The following is a 27,676-nucleotide window of genomic DNA, read 5'->3' on the forward strand; positions in this document are numbered from 1 at the left end:
CAACAGCAAAGTCAGTAATATGATATGTATGTTAACTCAATAATATCTACCAGGAAACAAATGTAAAATCTTCATAAAATAAATAATATTCCTAACATTAAGGACTAGGTGAAGGATGAAGAAAATATAAATCAGTCACTATGATTCACCTCCATCTTACTGCTGATGTGGATTCACTGCTGGGCAGGTACCTCTCACAGAGGGAGGAGGGGCTGGTTTGAGAGTGGAAAGTACAAGAACTTGTTCAGTTTTAAAGTATGTGACAAATTAGGCTAAACAATTAGGCCATGTGCAATCAGTTGCCATTTTAACTTGCTCATAACAATTTTTGCATTAGCTTAACAGGCTGGCTAGTTAAGCTCCACATCCACTGCTGTGGTTAACACATACAGCAGTGGATGGGAAGCTACGGGCAAAGGTCAAAATATCACTTTTCTGGAAGTTATTTTCAAATAAATTGCTCTTTTTGGCTATTTCCTCTCAAAAGGTTTTATTGCATATAATTTACAGTATAAGCATAGTTGTTGTCACCTCGAGTAATATGTTTCACTTCACCCAACGTCATGTTCTCCTTCACGGTCTCGCCTCTTCCTGGTCTCCACTCTCTGAGTGTGGTGGAGCTCAGCTCACAGACAGAGTGCAGAGAAAGACAGAGATGAGTAGGTGCACCATAAACCATATTTTCCAATCCGCTAATCTCACTCTACGACCTCTTCAACTGCCAAAAAAATTTAGAACGGGTTTAAAACCAGCATGCCACGGAATTTGGAGTCACTCGCACCGGGACGCCCAAATAAATTTTTCACATTTACACACTCTGATTTTCACTTGCATATGTGAGTGAAATGCTCCTGTAGAGCCCTGGTGTTGATACGGTGTTGTTGTGACTGGTACAGGCATTAAAGGTCAGCATTTGGACTTTGAAAGTCTCAAACACACACATGAAGCTCCACACGCTATTACTCCTGACAAAATGCCAGTTGTCCCAAACGGTATAGCCTCTGAGCCCCGCACAGTATTGTGCAGTCTTATCATTCACTCATTTGGTAAGTACATTTTCAGTATGCCGATCAGTGAAGAGTAGAGCACATGTGCTGATTGAACTGGGGTTATAATGGTTAGTCATTGTTCGAGGTCACAAAATCCATTTGGTTTAAAGAAATGGCAATAAAATGAGCAAATATGAATTTAATTACAATTCAACATGAAATCAACTGAGCTTTGACCTTATTTTCTGATAAGAAATTTGATATGCCAGATGAGGTGTCTTAACAGATTAGATGAATAAAATGTCAAGCAAAGCTAATGAGTGATCCATAGCTTTCTGTAGCACAGTAATTAGCCCATCAACTCAAGCTTGAAAATTAGACATCCAAACTGGAAATTGTTTAGCATAGTGGCCATTTTCAGTTCAGGTTATTAACGGACATAACTAGTCAGGAATGTTTTCTGAAATTCTCTATAGTATTAAATATGCATGGAAATGCATTTGCTTCTCTATTTCATTTCAAAGCCACTAACTTAGATTCTTAGATAAGCAACCATGCATCTATCAAATTTCTATCATATTTGATCTTATTTTGAAAACAGTCCTTTTATAATACACCCCACACCCATTCCTGGAAACAAACCAGATTGCACTTACTCCTTTAATTTAATCTGTTCATGAGCATCATCCATTCTTCAAGTCTGTCATCCGCCCAAGAGTTGGCTTCTCTAAGTCAGGCTGGTCATCAAGCCCACATTAGTGTTCTGCAGAAATGCAGGTAAAGTAATGCATTTGAATTAAGGCCTGCTCGGTCAATGCATAAGTAAATGGGGCCTTATTTCACCTGAGAGAAGCTGTATATCTCAGTGCCCCTGTGATCATGTGACCCTCTTCGAATGGCTGCATTTCTGAATAGTCTGGTGCCATAAGACTGTGAACTTTTATTTTTGTACAGATAAATAGGAGGTCTTTGAAACGTACAAAGCAGTGGTTGTATGGGTGAGGACCCCTGGAGTAGAGCCTCATTGGACCTCTCTAGCAGACAAGAACATGGAGTAGTTTGTCCAATGTCATGATAACAGAAAATAAGTCCAAAATGTGCACTTACTCAACAGATATAATAGTATGCAGATAATGCCTTCACTGAAAAAAAAAAAGTTACAGCACCTCCATGGCTACCATCAAACGAGTATGTTTTAGCCTCTTGCCCTTTTTGAGAGTTTTGCACTGAAGAAGACTTGATGGAGAACAAGTACTACAACCACTTCATCTCTCACTGTTGCTTCCTGTATATATTTATATATTTTTGTCATCATTATTTTTACAAGTTTAGACACTCCTTTTGCTTTTAAAACCATAACTGTAATCAACAGGTCAAGTGCAACAAAGCAGGAGCCCTTTTTTACTGGAGATAAAAAGAGAGTTTGAAGTGGACTTCTTGGGCTTAGGACAGATAGACACAGAGGAGGGCGAGAATTTAAAATAAATACAATAAAAACTGCTTGTTTGAACCTTTAAACTAAATCAGAGGATTTAAATGTCTTTCCTCCCTTTAATTAGTATTCACTTAGTAACCAAACTGACAAAGTGGTTGGAAATGAGCCATGTGTTCTACCCCCTGTCATCCTGTCTGTAATGAATGCATCTGTCAAGTCATCTCTCTGGGCCATATTTTGACTGATGGCTGATTCCAAGATTCCCTATAGCACAACTGCCTCACATATTTTTTTCTCTGTTTTTATCTCCCTCTCTTTCTGCTTTGGGATGTTGAAATCATTTCCATCCCTGCCATTAGTTTGTTGATTAGTACAGCTGTTTTTAATTGTTGAGGGTTATCATGTTAAGGAGGAACAGCTGCCACGAATCCTGTCAGCTGCATCTCTTTGTTTAAACTAACAATTCAAGATTATCTGTGAATCTTTTCGATCTTTTTATGCAAAAATGTTTTGAGGCTACGCATTAAAGTTTCATTAGCTAAATTATTGCTAATTCCCTGTTATCTCAGACACTGGAAAATACACAGCCATTTTTGGAGGCATCGCGTGTTGATAGCTAAAGTAATACATTTGCATATATATGAGCTCAAGTTATGTTTTTAGATATTAACATAACTTCAAATGCCGGTGAAGAAATGCTATTCACAAACACTGAAAAAGAAATTCAACTTTAAAGCCGCTTTCATCTATATATTTATATTAAGAATGATTCACGTGACTACTTGTATGTGAAAGAGCCGCATGTAAACGTAAACCCACAGCAAATTATCAGCTACAACCCGTAACTTTACTGTTATGGTTCATTCTCACTGCTCTAATCAGCATCAGTTCCAGATGCAGCAGGCAGCTGTTTAAGTACAGTCAACATTTATTTTACCTGCCAGCGCCAGACAGGCAGCTGTTTTTCAGTGAAAAAACATCTGGGAAACCCATAGTACGTTACCTGCTCATCACAAAACAGCAAAAAGACAAAGTAAGCAGCTAGCTGGTGAACATAGTGGAGCATTTAGCAGCTAAAGAGCCTGATATTTTTATCAGGAGTTGTTTGACATAAAAAAAAATGAAAGCTAAAAAGACTTACGAGGGAATTTGGGGATTACATTCACCAGGTGGCCAGAAACATGACTCCAAATGCATGCTAATGTTGCTTTATATCTACTTATTATGTAAATAGGCGACTGTTTGCTAACAAGTTCACCATATCAATTTTATAAGGTGATAGTATGTCACTGTTGTTTTTACAGCTTATTTCTGCAGCCAAAATGACTGCATTTAATTGCAAATCCAGCCAGACACACAAATCACATTAGTACAGTAACGGGCCCAGCTTGCCGAATCCAGACTGCATCACCACAGACTAAGCTTGTTCACACAAACCTAATGTCAGACAGCATGTTGGTATAGGAATATTCTGCCAAACCTTACATTGTTATTCAGCGACAACATAAGGTAAATGCTTGTCATTAAAGCTCAAGCTTCGCAAATTTTTGTAAATTCGACACATAAAGAAAATCCCACATGTGAATAATACTTTGTGATCATTTAGTTGTTGATGGTTAGTGGGGGAACCATTGGTCTTTTTTCTTTTTTTCTTTTTTTTTTTATTTGGTGTGTGCCATAGCAGGGAAAAGGTTTCCTAACAGCTTACAGTCACCTAGTAAGAATGAAGCAGGCCTGAAGGTTGAGAAGAGTGTCAGGTTGTCTGACTGATGTATTACTACCCGGTGAATGCTCTGCTACCTCTAATGTTGTTAAACCATTTTAATAATCCCTGGCTTTTGTCCTGAAGTAAGCATGGCTGCCAGGGCTCTGTCTGTCACCACCACCAACAAAGATTTGGTTTGTTCACTTTCTTATACATCGCCACACATGGGAACAGGCATGTCTTTTCCGCACTACAGGACATGTTTTTATAATGAACAACAGGTAAATGTCGTAGTGGAAGCAGTTAGAGTCAGTGGACCTGGTCAGTACGTTTGGTTACTTCCGATTGAATACTACTTCAAAGGGCTAGGTAGAATACTACACTCAATTACATTTTTTGATCAGATAATCAGAAGCTTATTATTAAAAAAAAAATAACTGAAGCAGATGCAGGTGATCAGCAGTCAGTGTATCATGAGCAGTATCTGCCTGTGCCAGTTTCCTTTGGGGACATAAACACCTTGATGTAAAAGCGCCATCAATGCACCTTTTCCTTGTTTCTAAAACTGGATTCCTCTGGCCAGTGTTTGATTTTACAGAAGACATCAAATGAAGACTCTGGGATGAGGGATCTAATGTGTTTGTCCTTAGACTGTTATGATCAGTCAGTCCCTCTTTTCCCCCTTTCATTTCTCTGCTCTCCTCTCACTAATCATCTTCCCATGCTCCCTGTTAGATATCATATATGAGAGCTGTTACTTAATTTTTGATTTGCTCAGGCTGTTTCCCCTCAGCCGTGACTCTAGCCGTTTATGCTGTGATTGCTCTTGACATTTTAATAAGAAACTTTCCTGTGCTGACCCCAAGGTACCCACCGCTATGTGTTCTGAATCACAAATGAAACATAACAGAAGCCGAAGTGCAACTGTAAACATTCAGAAATCCACCGCAGTCTTCCCTTTCAAATTCAGATTCATGTTTTCCACCCTTTGCAAAGACTCCGCTGAATTGTAAACAAGTCAAGTCGGCAGAGTTTGACTGAATGCATGTGTGTACACACATTATAATTCTGTCTATATTTTTGCAATCCTTTGAACATGAATCCATTTCTTTGTTTTTGAGTCATACCCTGATCATAGCGGATGTTTGCAAGGCCTTCCCCTATGCATCTGTTTTTGTGACAGAGCAGGTGTGTAATCCCACAAAATGCAAACATTTCCCCCCCATTAAAAAGCAAATGTGCCAAATTAATGCGAATCTCATCTTTGAAGCTCACACAGCCCTCCCACTTATCAGTGAGCAACACAGATATTCATCTGTCAAGTTTTGTTAAGCATATGCACCGTCTTAATTATTTCAGAGAGCTTCTTGTTAGCCACTTCAGTTATCAGGTGGGATTTGCTTCTTGTTAATTTGAGCTATTTTTCTTCTTTGGAAGGAGTAACGAGGTGTACAGGGCAAGAGGCATGATGGAGTGATAAAAGGAGGAGGTGTACTTAATGTATGTCTCAAATTATCAAAACGCTAGAAAAGCCTTTAATGGCAACCATTTCTGCAACATCATTTCCAATTTCCTTCTCATGTTTTTTCTTAACCTGTTACACCCCAATGTTTGTGCAAAGCCTGATAATAATATACCTGAAATAAAAAGATTACTGCTCTACAACCCTTTTGATTACAGGCATAACCCTGGTCTCTTTTTAAAGGTGAGACTTTTATTTTACAACTAAAATTTCAGAATAACTTAAATGGCAAAAATGATTTGCACAGATAGACTCAAGTGATGTAGATCTTTCAAACAATCTATCATTTGTCAAGGTTGTGTGAAGATTGAAACCAAAACACCCCTAAAATAGCACTACCAAGGACTAAGTGTCCCATGGCTTGAACTTGGTGGGGAAGTGTATTTTGAAAGGTTAAATGAGTCTTTTAAAGAACTCAAACATATATTCATTTATTCATTCATTCATCCATGCACTCAGACGTAGCCTACCTCCAACTGGCTAATGAGCAGCTCAGGAATGTTTAGAGATGACACATTGAACCAGGGTCATTCTAACGCCTCTGCAATACTGCTTAACACCTAGGGCACAGTGTAACATTGGTTACGTACCTAATGATCCATAATATGGCACAAGTGTGTGGACATTCAGAAAGTATGCAGACGACATTAAACCCCTGTTTGATAACTGGAGTATCTCATTCCAAAAACAGTATCGATGTGCTTTTATAATAGTCCCCAGCCTTTTGCAGAGGATTTCTAAAAGACTTTGACACCTGACTGCAGGAATTTGCTCCTCCCATTCAGCCACAAGAGCATTAGTGATGTTGAGCGGTAAGGCCTGGCTCGTGGTCAGCAGTTCAAGTGTTGAGTGGGATTGGGTTTACAGGTCAGTCAAATTCTTCCACACCAAACTTGGAACACTTCATTCCGGACCTCATGCATAAAAGTTCATTCTTGACTTTAGAAATGATAGTTTGACCATATAATCTGAACTTTAGGTCATCTGGGTAGCTTTTTCCAGAGCGTTCAACCACATCTCACGGACTAGTTTATGTGGATGGAGGCACTAGAAATGGCATTCCCCAAACCATTGACACAAAACTGTAAAAATCACAAAATCATTAACATTTTCCTTATTTGAAACTAAATGAAATGAAAATGAAAATAGCCAAAATGTGTCCATATACCTTTGGCCACAGACTATTATTCTATGTTTCTATCTAGCTGTATGTCTGTGTATCCATAATGACAGAAGTCTTGCCTCACCGCTGAGTTTTGTTTAAAACATATCTCCCCTGCCTATGCTGCCAGCCAGCATGCTAATGGCATTCTGGGAAAATGAAACGTATGGCACAAGTGAAACTCTGGAAACAATAACAACACCCATAACGTTTCTCCAGAAGTCTCACATATTAATATGTAAAACAAAAAGCCATTGCATTCAGAGCTAGAGCCATTGTGGCATTGCACGATTGGGGAGACAAATAGCCGCCCCACTAACTTATAATGAGCAGAGCCTTTGCTATCTATTGGAATTCCAGGTCTATTTCCTATAAGTGTTAGTGAAATACAGAGGGAGTGTTAGAGGAGAGATGGTGGGGGTGGAGCATGGAGGGAGGTGAGATCTGAAAGATTGAAGATGGATTTCTGTGGGAGTGGTGTGTGGGCATTAGAATGCTGATGGTGCAGGAGAGCCTGCGACTTGAGAAATCACTCGTCTGTATCATTTCTCCTCTCAAACCCACCATCAGGATCACTTTTACTGTTGGGCATTCGTGAGTATCCTGAGACCTAGACCTCTTACACATATACTATATACATATGCGCCTGTATGTACCGTCAGCTAGTGATTTCCTCTCAGTAACAACGATAACAACAGGAATATTTCTACCCAGTAGATTTATAAAACTTACATCCACACACTTTTTTTTTAATTCACAGCCAAACCAAAAAAGATGGTGTATAGGCTTTTTAATATTGAATTCAAACAAATCCATGTCTGACAAGGAAATAACATACAAAGTCAAAAGCAAGTTAGCATAAGAAAATTTCTTTAAACAAGTCAGTGAAAGCCATTCTAACAGACATAAGGATACGGTGAACAGAGGGAGCATCATTTTATGACTCTGTTGCCTTCAATACACAAGTGATGTATATCAGAACTGAAATGATAGATAGCAGAACAAACATTTCTTTTTTTCTACTTTTGCCTGTCACTTATGTCAGTCATTTCATCTTAATCCTTATCATTTTTGACATAGGGTAAGTCTGAGAGTGTGTTTCAATGAGACAAAAGTTGATGCTTCCCTAGGCTTAGCATATGTGGTGAAATGGGGCAACCCTCCCATTGACCAAGTCCTGCACTCTGCCACTTAATGCTCTCAGGTTTCTGGTCCCCTGTTTCACAATTTTAGACATCACCATGGGCTCAAAGCTTATGTTGGGAAAACACATGGCAAAAACATAGTATTATACTGTATAGTCAGTGTATAACTTGTACTGTACTGTTTTGTATTATATAAAATGCTATGCTTATGTTCCTGATCCAAGATCCAAAAGTTGACTTTAATCCTTAATTGCTGTGACAGCCCGTCCTTGGTTAGAATTAGTATGAAATATAAGTGCATGTCACAGTAATGGACTGTGCATAAGTATGTGCATTTAGTTCAACAATATCCCTCCATTGCACCACATTACTTTATTTACAGCAGTGAGAGCACTGGTGAGCTAATCATAGCTCAACCAACCCATAGCATTTTTTTTTCACTTGTCCCAGAATGATAGTGGGTTCTGCCACACCTGTCTCCTGTGCTGTAACAACACTCACATAGTGTGAAGATGGTTGTTGCAAAGGCAAGATTTTTGTCAGCCCTGATTTCCCACCCTTCCCACCAGGTGACAGAAGAGCAAGGTTAAACAATTGCACTGATGCAAGTCTCTTCTCTGTGGAGTGAAAAAGATGCAATATTCACAATTCACGCAGTACGCATCTCTTCAAATCAGCGATCCAGGATTATAGCGTTGTGGACAAAGGAGTGCTTACACAGTGTAGGTTTCAGATTGTTTACAACATTTGCAGCCTGGTCATGTCCACTAGAGCCTCGAAATGTAGTCTCTTTCCAGGGGCGATAGTGATGAATTATCTGCCCTCAGGAAGCCATAATTCACCATTGTTCTCCTTCACTCTGTGGACTGGCAATTAAGTTTGTAATTGCTGCAGGTTATTTAAGTGTGACTGAAAGACTTACATGTTATTTTTTTTTTTTTTGGTTAAATGAATTTTCCCTTGTCATTCATAACAGTTAATCTTCTTTACCCTCTTTCTTGATGCTTCAACATTTATAATTCTGGGATATGGTCACAATGTTTGCTTTACATCTAATTTAAAAACATGGTTTGAAAAGTTAAACAAATCTCTGTCATCCATGTTGTTAATTGAGCACTTTTCAGTTTAATGCCATCATTTGTATGTGTGGACAAGTGATAACTAAACTGGACAGAGGAGATCTTTGTCCATGTTAGCATACCCATTGGGTAGTATGCATACAATCTATGCTCTCTCAGTTTGTGTAGAACGTAAATGCGTTACTGATACTTTAAAGGCATTTTAATAAAGTGCTATGAATAAAGAGAATTAGCTGGAATCACTGCTCTTAATAATTCCTTTGTCAACTCTGCAGTAATTGATTTGTTTTTGTTATGTTGCTAGGCTATTACCGTTATGGCACATCACAACAATACTCTACTATATTAAAGCAGTATATTAAAGGTGAATTAATTGTGTAGATAAAAATAAAAATGTGTACGGACAATTTTTTGTGCAGATAATTACTAGAAATTACTGAGGGATGCTTCAAGACTGAAAGCTGCCTCTAAACAAATATGTGGTGATGCATGTGTGGGAATCCACTTTTTTCCCTATAGTGTGTTCTTGTCTCTCAGTACTGGTCTCATGTGAATAATTCCCTCTATGTGTAAGATAAAGAACCTGTCTGCTGTGCTTTCTATACTGTTCCCTCTGGCATCTCATCAGATATCCTGGTGAGTAGCAGGGGTCAGGGTCCATTTACTGTCTTATAAAACAACCAATCCCCTGCCAGTTTGGTCTGAAATGATTCCATAAACAATGATATAAGTCGCAAAGTCTGCCCCAGTTAAAACGCCTTATGGGGAAATGACACCTTACAAGCAATTTGCACCCCTGCCTGCTGAGAGTTTTCCTCCTCTTTTTCACTCTCCCTCTTGCTCTGTCTTTCTCTCTCTCTCTCTCTTCCACCCCATTATGTTACTAAAACCATATTCATTACAACACCAATTGATATGTAATCATTGTCGAATGCAATATAGTCAAGTCTTCTTTGGTTTTATTAATGATATGACTTCTTCCCCATCTCTCTTCCTCTGTATTCTAGCTGAGGAAGGCAGTGATGGACCACATCTCAGACTCTTTCCTGGAGACCAACGTCCCTCTGCTGGTGCTCATTGAAGCGGCAAAGAGCGGAAACGAGAAGGAGGTCAAGGAGTACGCCCAGGTGTTCCGTGAACATGCCAACAAGCTGGTGGAGGTCAGTCATGAATTAAACATGGGGGCACACATACATCTCCTCATATCTGTTCTTATAAATGAAGATTTCAGCTAACACACAGAGCAGTTGCTCTTTCTGAGCAAGACCAACCTTCCTCACTACATAGAAAGAGAGATAATACAGTCACATGTGTTTAACTACCTGAAATATTGACAAAAATATGTTTTATTGTTTTTTTTAATATCTGGTAGTGGTTAGTGAAACTTCAATAGAACATCCTTAGTGGGAAATTAAAAAAAAAAGTATTATACTGAAAAGCAGATGTGTCAGTAACTTGAAAAATTACAGTACCCATGTAAACTATCAAATTCCTTACACACACACAGGCACACAGACACACAAACACGCACTTCCCCTTCGTTGGGATCCCCAGATCTTGTATGCACATTCTTTCTCTCACTGATTGAATGCCATACAAAGGGTTTTTCTCCCAAAATGGAAAAATGTTGTTATAAATAATTTGCAATGTGGTAACTTAGCTGAATCAAAGTACATGTCACTTATAAACATGCTCTTCTTCTTAACTGTATGTGCAGACATTTGTGGCTGAAATCGCATTACAAACCACAGCTTCAAGCTTCAAACATCATTGACTTTTATTTTGATTTTAGAAATAACAATCTGGGCGTGCAGCTGAGCGTGCAAAGCTCAGCTTCTTTGAATAGTGTTGCTGCTCACAGCTAGAAAATAATGTTTTGTCTTTTTTTCCTTTCATATTATGGTGATGCAACTAGCCAATAAGGTGTATTGGTCAAGCCACAGCTTGACCTTACGTAATGCTGTCCACTGTTATCTTTCAAAATGTAATTTAGACAGACCTGGATAATATATGAATATTTGACTTTTGATTCAGTTACATACATTTAAGACTAAACTGTGTGTGATAGTGACACTATTCTAGTGAATCTGAAATTCACAAATTTCTAACTGCCTTCCACAGCAGCACCTCTCTAAATGTTAACAAATAATTATCTGGTCATCATAGCAACTGTAGGTCACATAAAGATATAAATAGTATACTTACCTACAGGATATGTAATAACAGGCAGTTATTATTTACCTGTGTGAGGCTACAGGCACTGAGAGCCTCCACTTACACACAGATCCATTGTTGGTTCCTCAGGCTTGGTTTGTAAGTTAAATAGATGCTATGGAAAGAGGCTTTTACTCGTAAGAATGGGAATGTAATAAATGTCAAAATCGTGCAGCTAGAGTATGTCACACCTCATGTTACTGCATGGAAAGTAAAGCAAAAAGTGTCACTCAGCTTGAAATTTCATATTGAAAATTGGACCTGAAGTCAAACTGTGAGAAACTTCCAATTCATTTGGTTGTTCCATCTTGGTCAAAACCCAAATCTGAAGTTATAATCTACAAGTATAAATCCCAATAGTATCGTATTGTTGTTCATAAAATGCAACATCATTCCACATTATTTTCTGATAGGCTCTGCTGTATCATGATATTTGTGTACATGTTTCAAGCAAAGTTCCTGACAAAAAATATCAAAGTGTATCTGTTTTCACTTAAACACGTTACTGAAACAGTGAGGTAAGGCACAAAGACCCATGGAAAAGAAAGAGCATTAACATATGACAGCATGGGCCCATCACCCACTCCAGGTGTTTTTGGAGTCTCTAAGTGTGGACGAGCACTTGACTCTTATCATGATACCAAAGGAGTCATGCGAAATTACCCATGCAGGCTCCATGCATTTTGTTTATGGCTTATGATTGTGGTACTTGGTACTGTGGAAATATAGGGTGCCAGGACTGTTAGTAGGCTCCATCTAGTCCATGTTTATACCACAGTGACTGTGGTATGGCTTGGCTATCACTTGCAATTGCAGATGTTATGCAGACTATCCATGATGTTTAGGCACAGTCCATCTTTACAAGCTATACAGTTGTGATATGGACAAAGAGCTGTTGTGTTACTCAGATCAGCTTTGATTCTTTTGTCAAAAGGTTTACACGTTGACCATCTCTTGTTTCCATGAGAGGTTCGGATAGAGTTTGCTTCTTTGTCGCCCCCTTCTGCAGTGCGATATAAGCAAAAGCCCTGTGATAAATTCCTCTGCCCTTTGATGGGACTTGCCTATTGTTCTCGTGGCTCATTCAAAGGAGCCTTTAGAACCCTTTATGTGCGTCTCTCTTAACATACTGTTGCTTAAAACAGCAGTGCCGCTTCCTTTGACATCAGCCGAGAGAGTGAGTGATTTGTGTGCCCTTTTCGGTCTGCTCCAGCTGTTTGCTGATGAGGGAGGTTGTGACTAATGCTGCACTCAAAAGCTGTCCTTTGCATTCGACAATATTGAAAGTTTGTTTAGGCCAAGGACATTTTACGCAGATGGATTCTGTTCCTCTCATGGAAGAAAAACGGAAGACATGTTGCATTGTTTTTGCCCTTTGCAAATTTTGGTTCATGGATATGTAAAGCATATGGCAACAGTGAGGTACACAGCAGTTGTTTATATGCTAAGAAGATAGAGTGTAAGCCCCCGTCTAAGCAGAAAATAGCTCATTGACTGTGAATTGGCTTATCACAAGCTTGTGCGTTGGCAGTGTGTTGGCAGGAATGAACCCCCATACAGCTATTTGTGCGCAATCTCGGACGAAATCATTTCATTTATTTAAAAAAGTTATTTGTGTTAAATAAGATTCAGCTTTGTGGGGAAAGTGGAGAAAAACTACCAAATTTCAAAAAAAGAAAAAGATTACACGCATGGAATATGGTGCATGATTATCTGATGTGGTCATTTGCATATTTTTCTTCACTTTAGCTGGTGCATTTTCTCAGCTGTCACAAGGGCAATGTTTTTACACATTCTACTTGGAGCACGATAGCATGGATATCCTTGATACAAGATATTTACAGGGTTGTTACTAACATCTTGTCAATTCATCAGATTTTAGCTGCTAGGCACGTCCATGATTTTCCACATCTGTGCTGAGACTGAGAATCTCATGGAGAAAGAGATTTAAAGTGTCAGGGTACTACAGAGACTGCTTCAGTGTCAATCAGGGGCTAGCAGGCCCATGTTAACACTAAGGAACATTCCCATGGTTGCCTCACGCCACTATGTCTCACCTGTTGCATGATGTTTCGCAGTTACATGGGCTGGTAACATGGCATATTGACAAAACATCAGTGTGGTGGTAAGGTTTGGAGTAAATGGGTTTTAAGCCCTAAGCCGATAGAGGCCTTTTACAGGGGGAAGCATGTTTCAAATACAGCAAACATTTGAACTCTGAGAAGTGAAGCCCTAGAAGAGATACTTGTCAGTCCATGGGTCATAAGTCAACCAAGACTTATTGGAAAAGACATGTTGCTGACCCTGTGCTAAACCACAGCTCTGTGATGTTAAATAGGTTCATCATACTGTAACTGGCTGAGCAGCACATGCATATGAATGTCAGCTTCATGAGATGATGAGGTGCTTCGTCAATAAGGTCCCATTAGAGATCTCCAGCTGTGACCGTAAAATCACAGTTAGACTGTCTTTTTGGCCAAGTGATGGAAATGAGAAATCTGTGTGGATGGACATGAACGCAGCTCTCACACATTAAGAGTTCAAATCTTTTGAACAAACTTATTAAAGGAGAATCACTATTACCAGGGGGTCGGCTCATTAGACTGTTTTACGTTTTAATACCGTAGTTTCACAAAGAAACTATTTAATTTAATGTCGGCATGTTTGATGGTGTTTTTGTTCATGCAACTACGACAATGTTTTCGAAAGAGAACTGAGAATTAAGTGTACAGATGAGAATGTCACCACATGTTAGATGCAGCACTATTTGACAGCTGTGCACACAGTTCCTCTGTACAGGTTAATTATTGATAACTCCAACACATACAATATCCTTCCTTCCCTCCAACATCTAAAGTGTGTTTCTTCAAAGTTGCTCTCCCCATATATCACGAAGGGTAGTTATATCATAATAGGATGTTACCCTTTTGTCAGGGTGAGAATGTACATTACTGGTCCTTGCTAGCTAGATACAGCTAGCTAATACACTCAAGGCAATCCTGTATACTTGGCAATATCATTGTCATTGCTGTCATTACCATTATTCGTGCCATCACAGACACGGTCTTCACAACCGCCACCATCACAATCCTAATATATTAGACTAATTAACATCATGATCAATGTCACTGCAGTCATCTCCCCTGATGTCAGGGATGAGCTGTCTTAAGCCATTAGCCTGGAGTTTGGACACGATCAACAGTATCGCAGGGAAAAGTGCCTTGCCTGTTTCATTTCCATTTCCATATCCAGCGTCTCTCGTTTCTCCACCATTGTTCTCTGTTCACCTCAGTGAAGAGCTAAGATCACCTTGAGGGCTCTCCTAATCAAATCAAACTCATTACACCATCTTGACCAGCGACAGGAAACCAGTAATTATTAAACTGGGTATATCATTGGCTTAATGACATGTAATGGCTCTGTGAAATTTAATGCAATGATGTTGCCATAGTTAGGAAAATGTTCTCTATGATTCCCGAATTAAATTTTGCGTTCGCGTAGGTCATGCCTTCTTGTTTAGCTCTTTACTTATGCAAAGAGTTTCACATTCACCATATACATATGTACAGTATGTGTGTAGTCACTTCCAACCTTTGACATGTGCAGTTATTCACACATTAATTCACACTCATTTTGGCAGGCAGAGAAAAGACTCTTGCACTTCACCCATAATTTCCATAATAAGTGACTTCTGACAATGTTTCTTTCTGTGTGATAATGATATTTTAAGTGAACTCCACACAGAGGTTGTATCATTTCAGCTCTCTCTATTTGTCACAGAAAAGCAGTAAGAAGTGGGGGAGGTATTTTAAAAGTAAGAGATCAGAGCAGAGCTAGTTATTCCTCAGGGTTTGAGGGGTAAAATTGTGGTTTTCCTTGTATCATTGGTCTATTAACACAGGATTGTACTAATTAATTCCCAAGACTAACTTTAATGAGATGTACCTAATCCTAACTCAGCAGAAATAACTTCCCCATCTATAACAAGAGCCCCTTTTGACAGGTGTTTCGTTGTGGTAGTTGACAGTGATCCATTGGTAGAAGGAAAAATATTCTATATAAATATTTCCCATCTCATTTAAAATATCAGTCTGTGCATTATTTCATATTTTAAATCGACTGAGACATAGTCTTCTATGTTGAATCTCATCTATTTCCCATGTTTTAAGTATAGTCTAGATCATTTGGCAGAGAAGTATCACAGCATTTATCAATATTTCAAGTCAAGCAGCTCAATACTGGCCACTATTAATGGAGATATTATTCTTTTTCCCTGAACGAATGAGAAATTATCTTCTAAAGTTATATTTGAATTATTTGCTACAGCAATATCATAAGTAGAACATTAGACTTTTAATAAAAAAATTCCATTATTAAAGGATTCAGTAGATGTTTTTTTTATATTCACAAACTGCATGTGTTCAAAATACTTTCTTATTGCCAAGCCAAATCCATTAGTGTCACATATTAAACAGAAGCTATGACATAAAACACTCAAAAAAAAAACCATAAAACTAGTCCAGTCCACACCACTGTACAATCCATGTCTTCTCATGTAATCGTTCCCACATCTCCTCTCTTTCCCATTAATTATTTAAAAATCAGGAATTTAAGCGTAAGATTCCAGACTTCTCATCCAACACAGTGAACTTTTCATCACACCCCATTTAATCATCACTATGTGCTCACATTGCTAGGGGAGTAGAGCATAAAGTCCCTCGACCGTCATTCATACCACAAGTACATGCATACAGATGAGTGACGGTGCTCATATGCTGCTGTCATTCTCCTCTGTGTAATTCACCATTTGCATATAGTTACTTTAAAAGAATGGAAACATTCATAGGAGCTGGGGATAGGCCAGAAGTGGTGTGTTTAATTATTGATCCATTTTGGGAAGGGGTATACTGTAGAATTAGTAGAGTAGAGTTTGCCTCAAAGAGCAACTAATCTTGCCACATTATAATGTGGTTTATTTTTACAGTGCTGTTTAAAAATGTCCTGTTTGGTGTTTGGTCTTTGCTCATGTTTAATGCTGATGTTAGGCCTGATATTACGTGTCAAATGTGATTTGATATGCAGGTTTAGTTGATTTCGGTTGGTGGGTTATGTGTCTGTCTCACTGTCTGTCTCTGTTTTCCGTTTCATTTTTCTTTTATGTGATGTAATGTATTTAACACAAAGAACAATAGACTAAATAAAAGTCTAAATACAATTTTATAAAAAAAGAAAATTGCTTTGTCTTCCCCCATACCAGAGCTATACTGAACTTTCCGTGCCATTACTCCCCCTCCCTACCATGCTGTTTTTACGTCTGTATATATGTATTTGTTATGTATTTCTTTCCCATTTAACACCATTAAGCACAGACGGATCACCACTCTCCAGTTTTTACTTCCTTACATCTGCCTCTTGATGCTCCAGCCTGAGCTCTTAGTGCTGCCCACACTGTTATGCTCTTGTTAATTCAAACACAAGATGAATATCCAATCTTTTAAAGTTACCATAGTTTCTTTTTATTACCTCTGCAGTGAGAATCTATATGTGCCAGCAGTTCTTGGACATCTAAAGGACGTTACGCTCCATCACTATTGTAATGTCAGAGTGAGGTTTTCCTCTGACCTTGACTCCATGTTGGAGTCTTTCTCTTGAACAGCTGTGCCGTTATGAAGGACACTCTTCATATCTCTTTATCTCTAATGGGGCCTTATCTCTGCAATGCTTTTTCTAATCAAGAGGAGAATTGTTCAATGGGTAGACAAGTCTCTAATGTGTGTAATGTGTGCAATGTACTCCACTTGATGCAGTTGCTTGGCTCCTATTACTGCTCTGCAAGCGATGTTATGTATTGTCTTTGTATGTTGTTTTGATTACAATTAACTCCCTGTGTAAGGCTTTTGTACATGCTTTTATTTGAATCTTTTGTGAATTTCTCTCTACCCTTCTTAGCAGTCTTTCACTTGCTCTCTTATTTTGCTTGCTGTTATTGATACCTGAAATCTACATTAATGATAAATGTCTTTTTTTTCCTTTTTTTGCACACAAATGCTGCAGCTTAATCCACCAAGATGTGAATGCAATTCCTCCATACATACTGTAGCTGCATTAAGTTGGGCTGTTCACTTTACCTTGATCAGTTCATTAGCTTCTCTTACTTTGGATTTACAGCAGTGACCTTACTTTGGACATGAGCAGAGTCAAGGGGAAAGACATACCTTCAGTAATTATGCATAATCAATACGGAGTTGAATGTAACCAATACTGAATTGGCCTTCAAGGCTCAGCGACATGAGACGGACTGCAGCAGTAAATATTATTCTGGGGGCCACTGCATTAAGCACTTTACTGGACAGTTAACCAGGAAGTGGATGGATCACTGTTGGAACAGATCTATTTGTGATGACCCAAACCTTTAGGCCAACATTAATCCTCTCTTTTCATACAAAGATATTAGCCTCACAGGAAATCTGCCTTTGGAAGATGAAGCCACCGAAGTGCATAGAAAGATACATCACACCCAACTAATACACCGTAGGTGTTTCTCTTTTGGAGTTGTTTTCAGGTGAGCTCATTGCCAAAAAAAGAAAGGAAAGAGTGCAGATGTTCAAACATTGTCTCGCTACGACGATTTCTGTCATTTGGATTCTTGTCTGTGCACTTTGCCTTCATAAAATATTCAATGCCCCGATTTTATCCACTTTCATATTAATTTTGTTCATTTAACCCCTTGACCATATTAAATGGTATCATATACAAGCATTGGCACGTAGCCTAATACAAACAAGTAGTGGAATGGTTCAAACCAGGATCTCTCCACACAATATAAGTATGCAAAAGAGAGAAAGAGAAATGTTTTGAGTCAGTATTCAATTATTCCACAGTAACAATATCAACATTAGGTGAAAATGGCACCCATCTAAATTCTACTCGATGCAATCATTTAGAATGAACCACTGTTGTTTATCTAAGGGACATACTTCTTCTTGGCTTTTATTTTATTTTACGAAATAGAGATTAAAAGGAAAAAAAAGAAACTTTTCTTTTTGTGGTCACCTCTTAGTGCTTCAAGTTAAAATCTGCTCTGTGTTTGAGAGAGACGCTCTTCTCATCAGTGTCACTTTTCATGAACTGATGCTAGAGGAGGTGAGAGTTAATGCCAATGCTTACCATGAAGGAACTGAAAGAAAAACTCTCAAAGAGAGAATAACCCTTTGATGGGAGCACATTGGGTGGACGCAAAACCGGCCAAGTAGGGTCTTTTGCATAGGTTTATACTGATATACTATATATGATATATATGATATATATATATATATTTAAGTTGTAAATTTTTGTACTCCCATGTTTCCTAGTGGTATTGTAGCATAAAGTGGTGCTAGCTAGCTGACACTAGAATTTTACCAAGCACCTGTAAAAGCCTCTGAGTGATTTTTTTTTCACTGGTTCTTGTTCCGTATGCCTTTCAGCACTTTCCTGCCCATCAAAGGTGTCTAGTGGACACAGATCCAAGCTTCTTACACATTGCAGGGCTTGTCAGAACAGAAAGTGTACAGTCATTTCAGTCTATCAGAATTCAGAGACAGAATAGTGAAGAAGCAAAGCTCTGAGGAATTGTACAATAGGGGTTTTTAAAGTATAGGGTGTAAAAAGCAGAGTTGGCTCCATCATTAGGAAATGGGAAAAACGTCTTGAGACTTATCGATGATTGAACCAAACTGGGAATGAGGGTCCTTGGTCAGAGACTGAGGTCAAGAGAGTATAATATCCCTGATATCCCCAGAGACTAGGCGCTTTCTGATACCACTGAGTTTTAGTGATGTGACAGAAATCGTTAAGTTCAATAAAGCGTTTCTTAAATATGGGCATGTATGACAGCCGATATAATTGAATAAAAAAATGAAGACAGTCATGTTTGATGTCAGGAAAAGAGGTAGGAGGGATTTAAGGTACTCAAAGTAGCAAAAATGAAGGGATTTTAGATACAAAGTGCACCAAAGCCTGAAACTACAGGAGCTAAACCAAAACAGTGGCAATATGATAAACAGTACCTTGAGCTGGGTTTAGTCGGACTGGCTCAAGGGACTCACCACTGCATCAGTGTGTGATTTGTAAAGGAATGCTTGTTAATGATTGCATGCAACCTGCACCACAAACAGAGATGTAGATGTGTTTCAAGGAGAGATGCAAATGGTTGATGGGATTTATTATGAACCTAAAGGCAACTGAGGCCCAATAACAAGTTGCACTGCACATTTCAAAGACAGTAAAAAGTCATCCAAATGTGGAAACATGCACATAGACATTCAATTTTAAAGTTTATATTTAATTACATTTTATAGGTAATTGATATTATGTCTTGTATTGCTTCACTTTAAAAAAAAAATAAAACTTGTGTTGACAGCTTTGTGTTGATGATGTGCAAGTTATAATAAAATACAAAATATATAACTTCAGTGCAGCAAGGTCATGTGTACAAAATGCTTCTAATTATACCGCCCGAATAATTAGAGAAAACATTTTTCATTCACACATAAAATGCTAAGAGAAAACTTCATTATTTAACAAGATTAAATTAATTGAAAAGCATTTTCAATTCAACATCTAAATCAAAAAGACAACATAAATAATGCTTTTCAAGTAAGGCTAAATCATTTCCCATCTTTACCGCCAAGAGCACGAGCCTAGTTTTCAACAAGGACATACCTGTAGGCAGTTTTGTCTTTGTCACTGGCATATTGATACTTCTATTGAATCAGTGTGAGAAGCTGCAGAAGAAAAGTTAACCAGGCTGAAAAGATTCAGTTGTGGGGCTGCTTTTTTCTGAGAAATACTGTAAAAAACATAATTACCCTCTGCAGTAATTACTGACAGCAGTGTATCATGGGTAGTCTTAATGTGAGGAAACCTTTTACAGTAATTCGATCAATACTAACATTACAGTTACCAATATTACAGGCCAAGGTTTGATAAATGTGTGTACTGAGCTCTTCCCTGCTTGTAAGATCATAAGGTAATGAACTTCCCTCCTGCAGTGGGTTGCTGTTACCATATATTTTGTTGTTGTTGCATTTTCAAAGTTATTTCATAGCAGACAGATCACCAAATGATATTCAAACAAATATTTTACACCAGCTAAACGCAATAAGTAAAAGTATTTAAAAACATTACGCATATACTGCACATAAATACGGCTCATATATAAATAATTTGTATAACTTTGATTCTAATAATAACGCTGACATCTTTGGCAGTTGTCCCTCGTGGGGCCTTTGTTAATTTCGCTGTGACTCAGTCCACGTGTCTCAGAGGGAATTGGTCATCATCCCTTTTCTGAAGAATTACAGCTGTGCCCTAGGATGCAGCCAATCTTTTTTACCTCAAGCTGACATTTATATTCTTTGTGTTACATCTCCACTGTCCCCTAAAAGGGGAAAAGAGAGATAAACAAATGGAAATTATAGCAGCATCAAGCTGCATGTATTCACAAAAGACTGCCCCCAACCCTCACCCGCAGGCTTTGGGGAGTCAACTCAAGGGTCCATTATCTCTCCCGGAATGCATGAATTGGTGGCAATGTTTGTGCGACACATTTCACCAAACCTTGCCCAAGCAAATTGCTGTGGAGATAAGCTTAGCTCTGAGACAAAAACAAACGTCAGCATTCCCCGCTAAGAGCTGGGATAGCGTCTGTAAAGGTGCTACATGACAAGAAGCATTGGAATTCCTGTTTTGCAGATATGACACTAAGTGGATTACACAAGATTAAATGTGACAAAAGAGAAAGTAAAAGAGGAATAAGACTTGACATAACACCAAGCTTCCGTGCTTTGAATAAGTAGACTTCCTATGGTAATATGATATATAGCCCAGCATAAATCCTTAATTATGTCATGTGTCCATGAGGGCTTAGATATATCACTTAAGATGTCTCTTGATGCCTTTTTACCTCTGATTCATGTATCATCTTCATTTTCCAGGATATGAACAGTATAGTGTTCCAAAGTGCAGGACATCCAGGCATGTCCCATTATGTCTCTAATGTAGAGACTATACATAAAAAGGGATTTTATCTCATTAGTCATGAGATGATTAATATTCAGTCTGGGTTCTGAGGACAAAATCATTTCTGAAAATCTAGTAAGGAAATGATTAGATGATGACCTTGAACTCAGTGTCGTGTTCTTGAACAATTCATAACATTATATTTAATTTGAACCATAGTGATTGACCTCTACTTTAGATTAATCAGTGAGTAAAGCACTGCAAACAGTAATTTACGACAGAGCAATGTGATGACTCTGTAGTTATATTTTGGTCTAATAAACATCATTGGAATAGCCTGGAAAACTTGTGAGTGTGTGTGTATAAATGTTTAAAAAACAATACATGGAGACAAATCTATCCACTATTTGTTTTCTTGTTCACACACCAATCAAACATCAACCTCGATCATAGTTATTGGTTCTATAAAAGGCATATATTTACAGTTTTAGCACATCAACGATTGTCAAAGCAGTTACCATCATAGTTGATCTCCTCTAATATTTATATATCAGATGTAATAATGATGATCAGCCCTGGGTGTGTGCCCTTCCTCATATAGATCACTTCTCATTTTCTGCTCCTTCACAGCGTAGCAGGGAAGCGGGAAATGCTAACTCTCAAAAGGGAATCAGTGTGAAGCACGAAGCCACTGGAGTTATTACCCATCAGGCCAAAACCTTCTGTTCTTGCATGCTATGAACCTTCAATTAATGTCTGTCTGTATTCTATTCTCAGTGAAGGATATAGGCTACAGCGTTTTGGAGCGCTCAATCCTTCTCTCCTAAGCACAGTGTACACACAGATATATTCAGCTTCTTAGTTCTAGTATATCCCACATCCCTTGTATATTTCTGTGTCATATCAGTCATCCAGGTATCAAGATGTCAAACTGAAAAAAAATGAATAATTGACCATGTCTTATTTAGATTTTAGAAGCCAGAATGGGTAAGGTTGTAGGTCCAGGGGCAAAATTGGGCCCGGGGATGCCCAGGACTCAGCCCAGGAAAATAGGCCTACATTCTTCTACGTCATCAGGGGACGCTATGTCTTAATAATTCAAACGACTAAAATACATTTTCTTCATATCTGCGGAGAACATAGGCCTAAGTAAGATGATGTAAGAACATGCAAACATCAGAACGTTCACCTGATTTCCCAGTGGGTTTCCTTAAAAGTTACCTAGCAGATCTGCGACCCTTAGCACAGATGACAGATTGATAAGTGGAAAGAAATGAATCAGAAACTGACACGTTTGATAAAAGTATGTAAATTGCTCTGATATTCTGCTTAAACAATGTTTCGATTTTACAAAATGAAACTATATAATACAAGATTGCAGCAGATTGCCTCCGATTTTCAGTACCCAACGGCTACATTTAGCCATCTGGCCGAGCTCTAGTGAAAGTTTAACGTCAAGCAAGCTAGCACGTATTCAACCCTCTCAGCATTGTCAGGGCAATCACAGTTTGAGCAGAATATCACAGCAATTTACACCATGGATAGGTAATGCATGCTGGTTTGACCATTTCCTAGCTATCACATAGCTTGTAGAATTTGTCTTGCCTCTCATAGGAACAGGGCTTTGTTTAATTTTAGTTTATTACGTTTTTTTACACTCCTATTTTCACTTGTGTAATATGTGTAATTTGCATAAATGCATCTCCTTTGAATTTCAAAGTTTCAGAGGTTAAAGTTACGTGTAGAAACGAGTGAAACAAAGAGGAAGAAGCTTACAGACTTCTTCAAAAGCTACATCAGACATCACCAATCTATCTAAGTTACACACATGTGCCCATTCCATTTACATCTTTTGTAATATGTTCACTAGGTAATCCAATCATGGTTTCATTTCTTGATTTAAAAGTAGCAGACTGAATGGACAAGCTAGTTCAAGTCTATAGTCCCTTGGCGCATTTTCAATCTGTTGTCAGATTTGTCGTCATCATGTCATGCCATCAGTGCTTTCACTTAATATTAAGGGTTTCCTTTTTCTTTGTCAATTTTACTCATTTTACTGCAGTTGAGCAGAACAGGGCACGTTATGACAGAGGAGCAGAACAGCCTGGGGAGGAGAGAGGAGAAGTGTAGGAGTAGCAAGTGAGAACCTACATGAGTGCTGGAATAAGACTTATAGACATACATTTCTTATGGTTCAAGATATAAAATTTAGACCATGCAGGGAAGCAGGGTCACTGCTTGACAACGAGAACAGGAAAACTAAAGTTCTCTTGTGTTTATACTACTATAGGCCCATATGGCAACAACATGGAGAAGCAAATGATATCTTTAAGGAAGAAAATAAATGAACACAGTGTCTCGCAGTGTCACAATCTAGCAGAAGTCATACTGAAAAAACGAAGAAAAATCAAGCTTTCTTGAAACACAGGCTGAAATTTTAGCCTCAGCCCACAATGTCTTCAGAACAGTTTACTATATTGCAAAAAATAACCGGCGTTCCTCTGATCATCCAGGAGCTACGGATGATAAATAGCGGAAATATTGGCCATGTTCTTCACTCAAATGTCACATGCGCAGGCATTGTTCATTTTGTATGAAAAGAGATGAGGCTTGCATTACTGGCATGTCAGAGTGACCCAACCAAGGCTCACTGTTGTTGTGGATGAAGGCACCTTATAATCAAAAAGGTCCTGTTTTACTGTGTATCTCAGGACGTCAGTTAATCAGCTCAGAGCCGTTAATTTCTTTCGCAGATCTTCTTGACCTGGAGAATAGACCCGCGGATGGAATTGCTCAAGTGAACTGCTGCTGAAACATGACATAGATAGAGTCTCTGTCATAGGCTGCCATTGTCTGAACCATAGGTTGGAGCTGTCGTTATCTCATGCAGTCAAGCACTGCACAGAGAGCAATCACCTCACAGCTTTTCTTGACGAGTTATACTTTCTGTATAATCAGTCACCAAAGAACTTAAGGGGGCTTGATGCTGTAGTCTCTGAAGTAGGTGTATGTTTGAGAAGGATTGGTCGAGTCTTAGGGATAAGGTGGGTGGCTCCATCTTTCAGAGCTGTAAATGCTGTTTGGAGGATGTATGCTGCACTGTACAGTCACATCGCAGCTGAGAGTAAAGATGACAACTGAAATTCAAGTGACATTTGTATGTTTGAGGGGTTAGCAGCAAAGCTGAGTTCAATTGCTCCTGTTAAAAACCTTGGGCTTATGATGGATGCACTTGAGGAGCTTAAAGACCTGTCTGAGGCTCTGCAGTTCAGAGACATTAAACTGTCTCAATCAGTAAATCTGATAAAAAGGCAGCTAGATCTTTTCAATACCATAAGCAAGAACTCTGACAATGGTATATTCTACAAAACTGCAAGTGAAGCTGAGCAGTTAGGTGCTTATAATGTCATAACACTGCAGAGTGACAGCGGGCAGAAGGTAATAATTACCAGAATATATGAAGCACTATGCAAAAGCATGCAAACAGGAATGGTTACAAGTGAAGGTGGAATCACTTTTTCACAAAGTCAATGTGTTGGATAAAAACACATGTCCAAGGCTTCTGCCATTAATGTGTGGGGAAAGTGAACCAAGAGAGCTCTGCAATCTTTTGGAAAATGGATTCTCTGGTGTTAAGTAAAGTTATTGGGGTTTCAGGGTGAATGCCAGAGTATCAATGCACAAGTCCCTTCTGAAACTTAAACACGCAGAGTGTGCAGAGTGTCAGAGAGGTTTCTCGGAAATGAATGCAGTTGTCTCAAGTAAAAGAATTGAAAATGTCTCTGCCAGAAGGTCTGCAGTCCATTTAGTATGTAGACCAGTGGTTCCCAACCTGTGAGCCGCAGTCCACTGGTGGGCTACAAAGGTATTACAAGTGGGTGGACAAATCATTTACAAACTACTATTTTGGATACTGGAGTATCAAAATGGATAGCTGGCTAGCAACAGGAAGAATTAAAATGAAAGAGAGTTTTTTCCGTTATTCCTTTTTCTATCTATAGATTATCCTAACCAGATTTGGAAATTGTGTCTGCAGCCCGTTTATATTGTCATGTATTGTAAGACGTAAATTAATTCCACTTTACTGTACAGTAACAATTAAAAAGTCAGTTCCATTCATATTACTTTGAATTAGAGTCCACTTACAGAAAGATTTTAATGTCACCAGCTGTAGTTTTGACTTTGATTAGCGTTACTCTTATTTTTTTAGTGTTCAGAGCAGAGGGTTGTCTCACCTTTTTTATTAACAGTTCATCAAATGATATCAATCAGATTTTGTCTATGTGCAGACACCTATGGCAACCCTGAAACTACGCAGCCCCCACCCCCCAACAAAACAAACCCAAAATTAACCCCTGTATAGATCTATTTATATGAAATGGATCAGCAGCCAATCTGTAATTCCATAGAAGGCCTGGATACATGTATGCACAGAACAGGCCATAATTTTCAAATTTTCTCTCCTCTTTTTCATTGATGGAGAGATCTTCGCTCGCCATCTTTTGTCTATTAATCTAAAATTTATCATCCATAAAGCTACTGTAATGGATGCTGAAGAGAGCATATAGAACTCTCTGGCAGCTTATTTCAAAGTGAAAATTGACTCTTTGTACCCACTGATGGATATTTTTAAAGAGAGATCTTAAACTCAATGCTGAGAAGGCTCAACCCAAAGATAGATAAATGGAAGCGTTGCTGACAAAATAAAACGTTCTGCAAAAATGGAAATCATTTCGCATACTACGCCAAATAGATCTCCATTTTCAATAAAAACTTTGGAAAAAAACAAATAAGAGTGCTTCAGAACAGATTTCAAATGATTTCCTTTTCAAATTGGAGCATTCCTCCATGAGAGTCCTGCCCAAATCCATATTATTAGTTTCATAGATTTGACCATGAGTGTAGCAGTGATGCTCTGAAAGCGGAGATTGATTGGAGCTATTGACTGCTCTTCCAGTTCCTCACTCAACCTGTTCACCGTCAGCATTGCTAATACACCAAACCAGGGGTGTAACTCTTTTCCTGTGGCTCATCAATTCAACGACCTCTTTATAAAAGGGTAAATTAAACCACGTCCCACAGCCATTTTACCTCACCGACAGCAGGTTAATGGCTCATCAAGAGTCTGTTCTCTCTCCTGAAACTGATCTTCTCATTCTCGTGCCTGCTCGTCCTTATACAGCTCCATTGACGACATTGAACCGGGAGTGTGTGTCTGTGCATGCATGTACGTCCGTGTGCACGTGCATACAAATTCTGTTTTAAAATTTAGAGGAACATAATGCCAGCTGGCACGCTTATATGCATGGTTTTGGTGTATGGTTGAAGGCGCAGACAGATGGAGAGAACGAGAGACCTTAGAGAGCGGGCAACCACAAACAAAGGAGTCAGTTTTCTGTCTCCATCATCAGCGAACGTCAGTAGTGGCTGTGGGAGGTGTAGGATTATCGGAGCTTGGTGCAGCAGTAATGAAGGACATCTCCCAGTAGACACAAACTGGCCATAGGTTCCTGATAGATCAGGGGAATTGGTTTGAGCACACAGGTGAAACAGCAGAGGAGAAATTAGAGAAGAGCCACAGCCAAGCCTGCGTGCTGTTGCTCAGATTTCTGAGGAAGACGGCTTTCAATTAGTGAGAAAACTAAAAACAAATCTTAATATTTCTCGGTTGACTTGGACGCAAACCACTTAAAATTAGATGTCATGAGCCTGTGAGATTGTTTAAAACCCTGATTCATATTTGTGAAACATTCATTCTACCTATGAAAACTGATTTTGGATAACATGGTAGACGGCTTGTTCATTCAGTTGTGGTTATTTTTAGCCAGTTTCTATTTTCTGGTGATTTGATAATAATGATGTTATATACAGAAGAAGATATTAAACACAAAATTCATCACGTTTTACTCAGATCAACTGCTTTCATGTGATGAAAATATACAAAATTACAACATAGCTCTCATGAAGTGTTTCTCGCTAATCTAAGTATCAGTCAGTGTTTTAAAATAGAAAAATATGTTAATGTAATGTATGTAATATATGTGTGTACATGATGTGGGAATAAATTGTTTAAGATTAAAAATTCAACATGGGAATCTGAATAAATGAAACACGTTTTAATCCAGAATACAAAATTGTTTGACTTGCTTCAGTAAAGGCTGGTTGTCAAATCACTGCTTGCAGCTAATTGTGCATCATCTTTCTCTGATTCCAAAAGCCAAACCTCCTCGCCCGTCGGGTCTTTCCTGTCAAAAGATCTAACTTGCTGTGTGTTGGCATTGATTTGATATCAGCTGAGTGCATCGGAGTGAGCAAAGTTGTCGATATCTGTTTGGAAATAACGATGTAAGGGATATAGGGAAGTCCCTGTAGACACATCTTTGATTTTCAAGTACAAGATACTATAACTGGTCCACTGTTTCA

The 27,676-nt window shown here is 38.6% G+C and overlaps 1 protein-coding gene across 1 annotated transcript in view; it reads left to right on the forward strand.

The window, feature by feature from the left end:
• Positions 1–27,676, forward strand: part of ctnna2 (catenin (cadherin-associated protein), alpha 2) — a 310,610-nt gene that overhangs the window by 225,743 nt on the left and 57,191 nt on the right. Inside the window, exon 9 of the mRNA XM_023418417.2 lies at positions 10,045–10,197. Coding sequence (XP_023274185.1) covers positions 10,045–10,197 — 153 coding nt within the window. The remainder of the gene's footprint in view (positions 1–10,044; positions 10,198–27,676) is intronic.

Source organism: Seriola lalandi, unplaced genomic scaffold (genome assembly GCF_002814215.2).
Source record: "Seriola lalandi dorsalis isolate HSWRI2012SDOR001 ecotype SW California unplaced genomic scaffold, Sedor1 jcf7180002054582, whole genome shotgun sequence".
Classification (NCBI taxonomy): domain Eukaryota; kingdom Metazoa; phylum Chordata; class Actinopteri; order Carangiformes; family Carangidae; genus Seriola; species Seriola lalandi.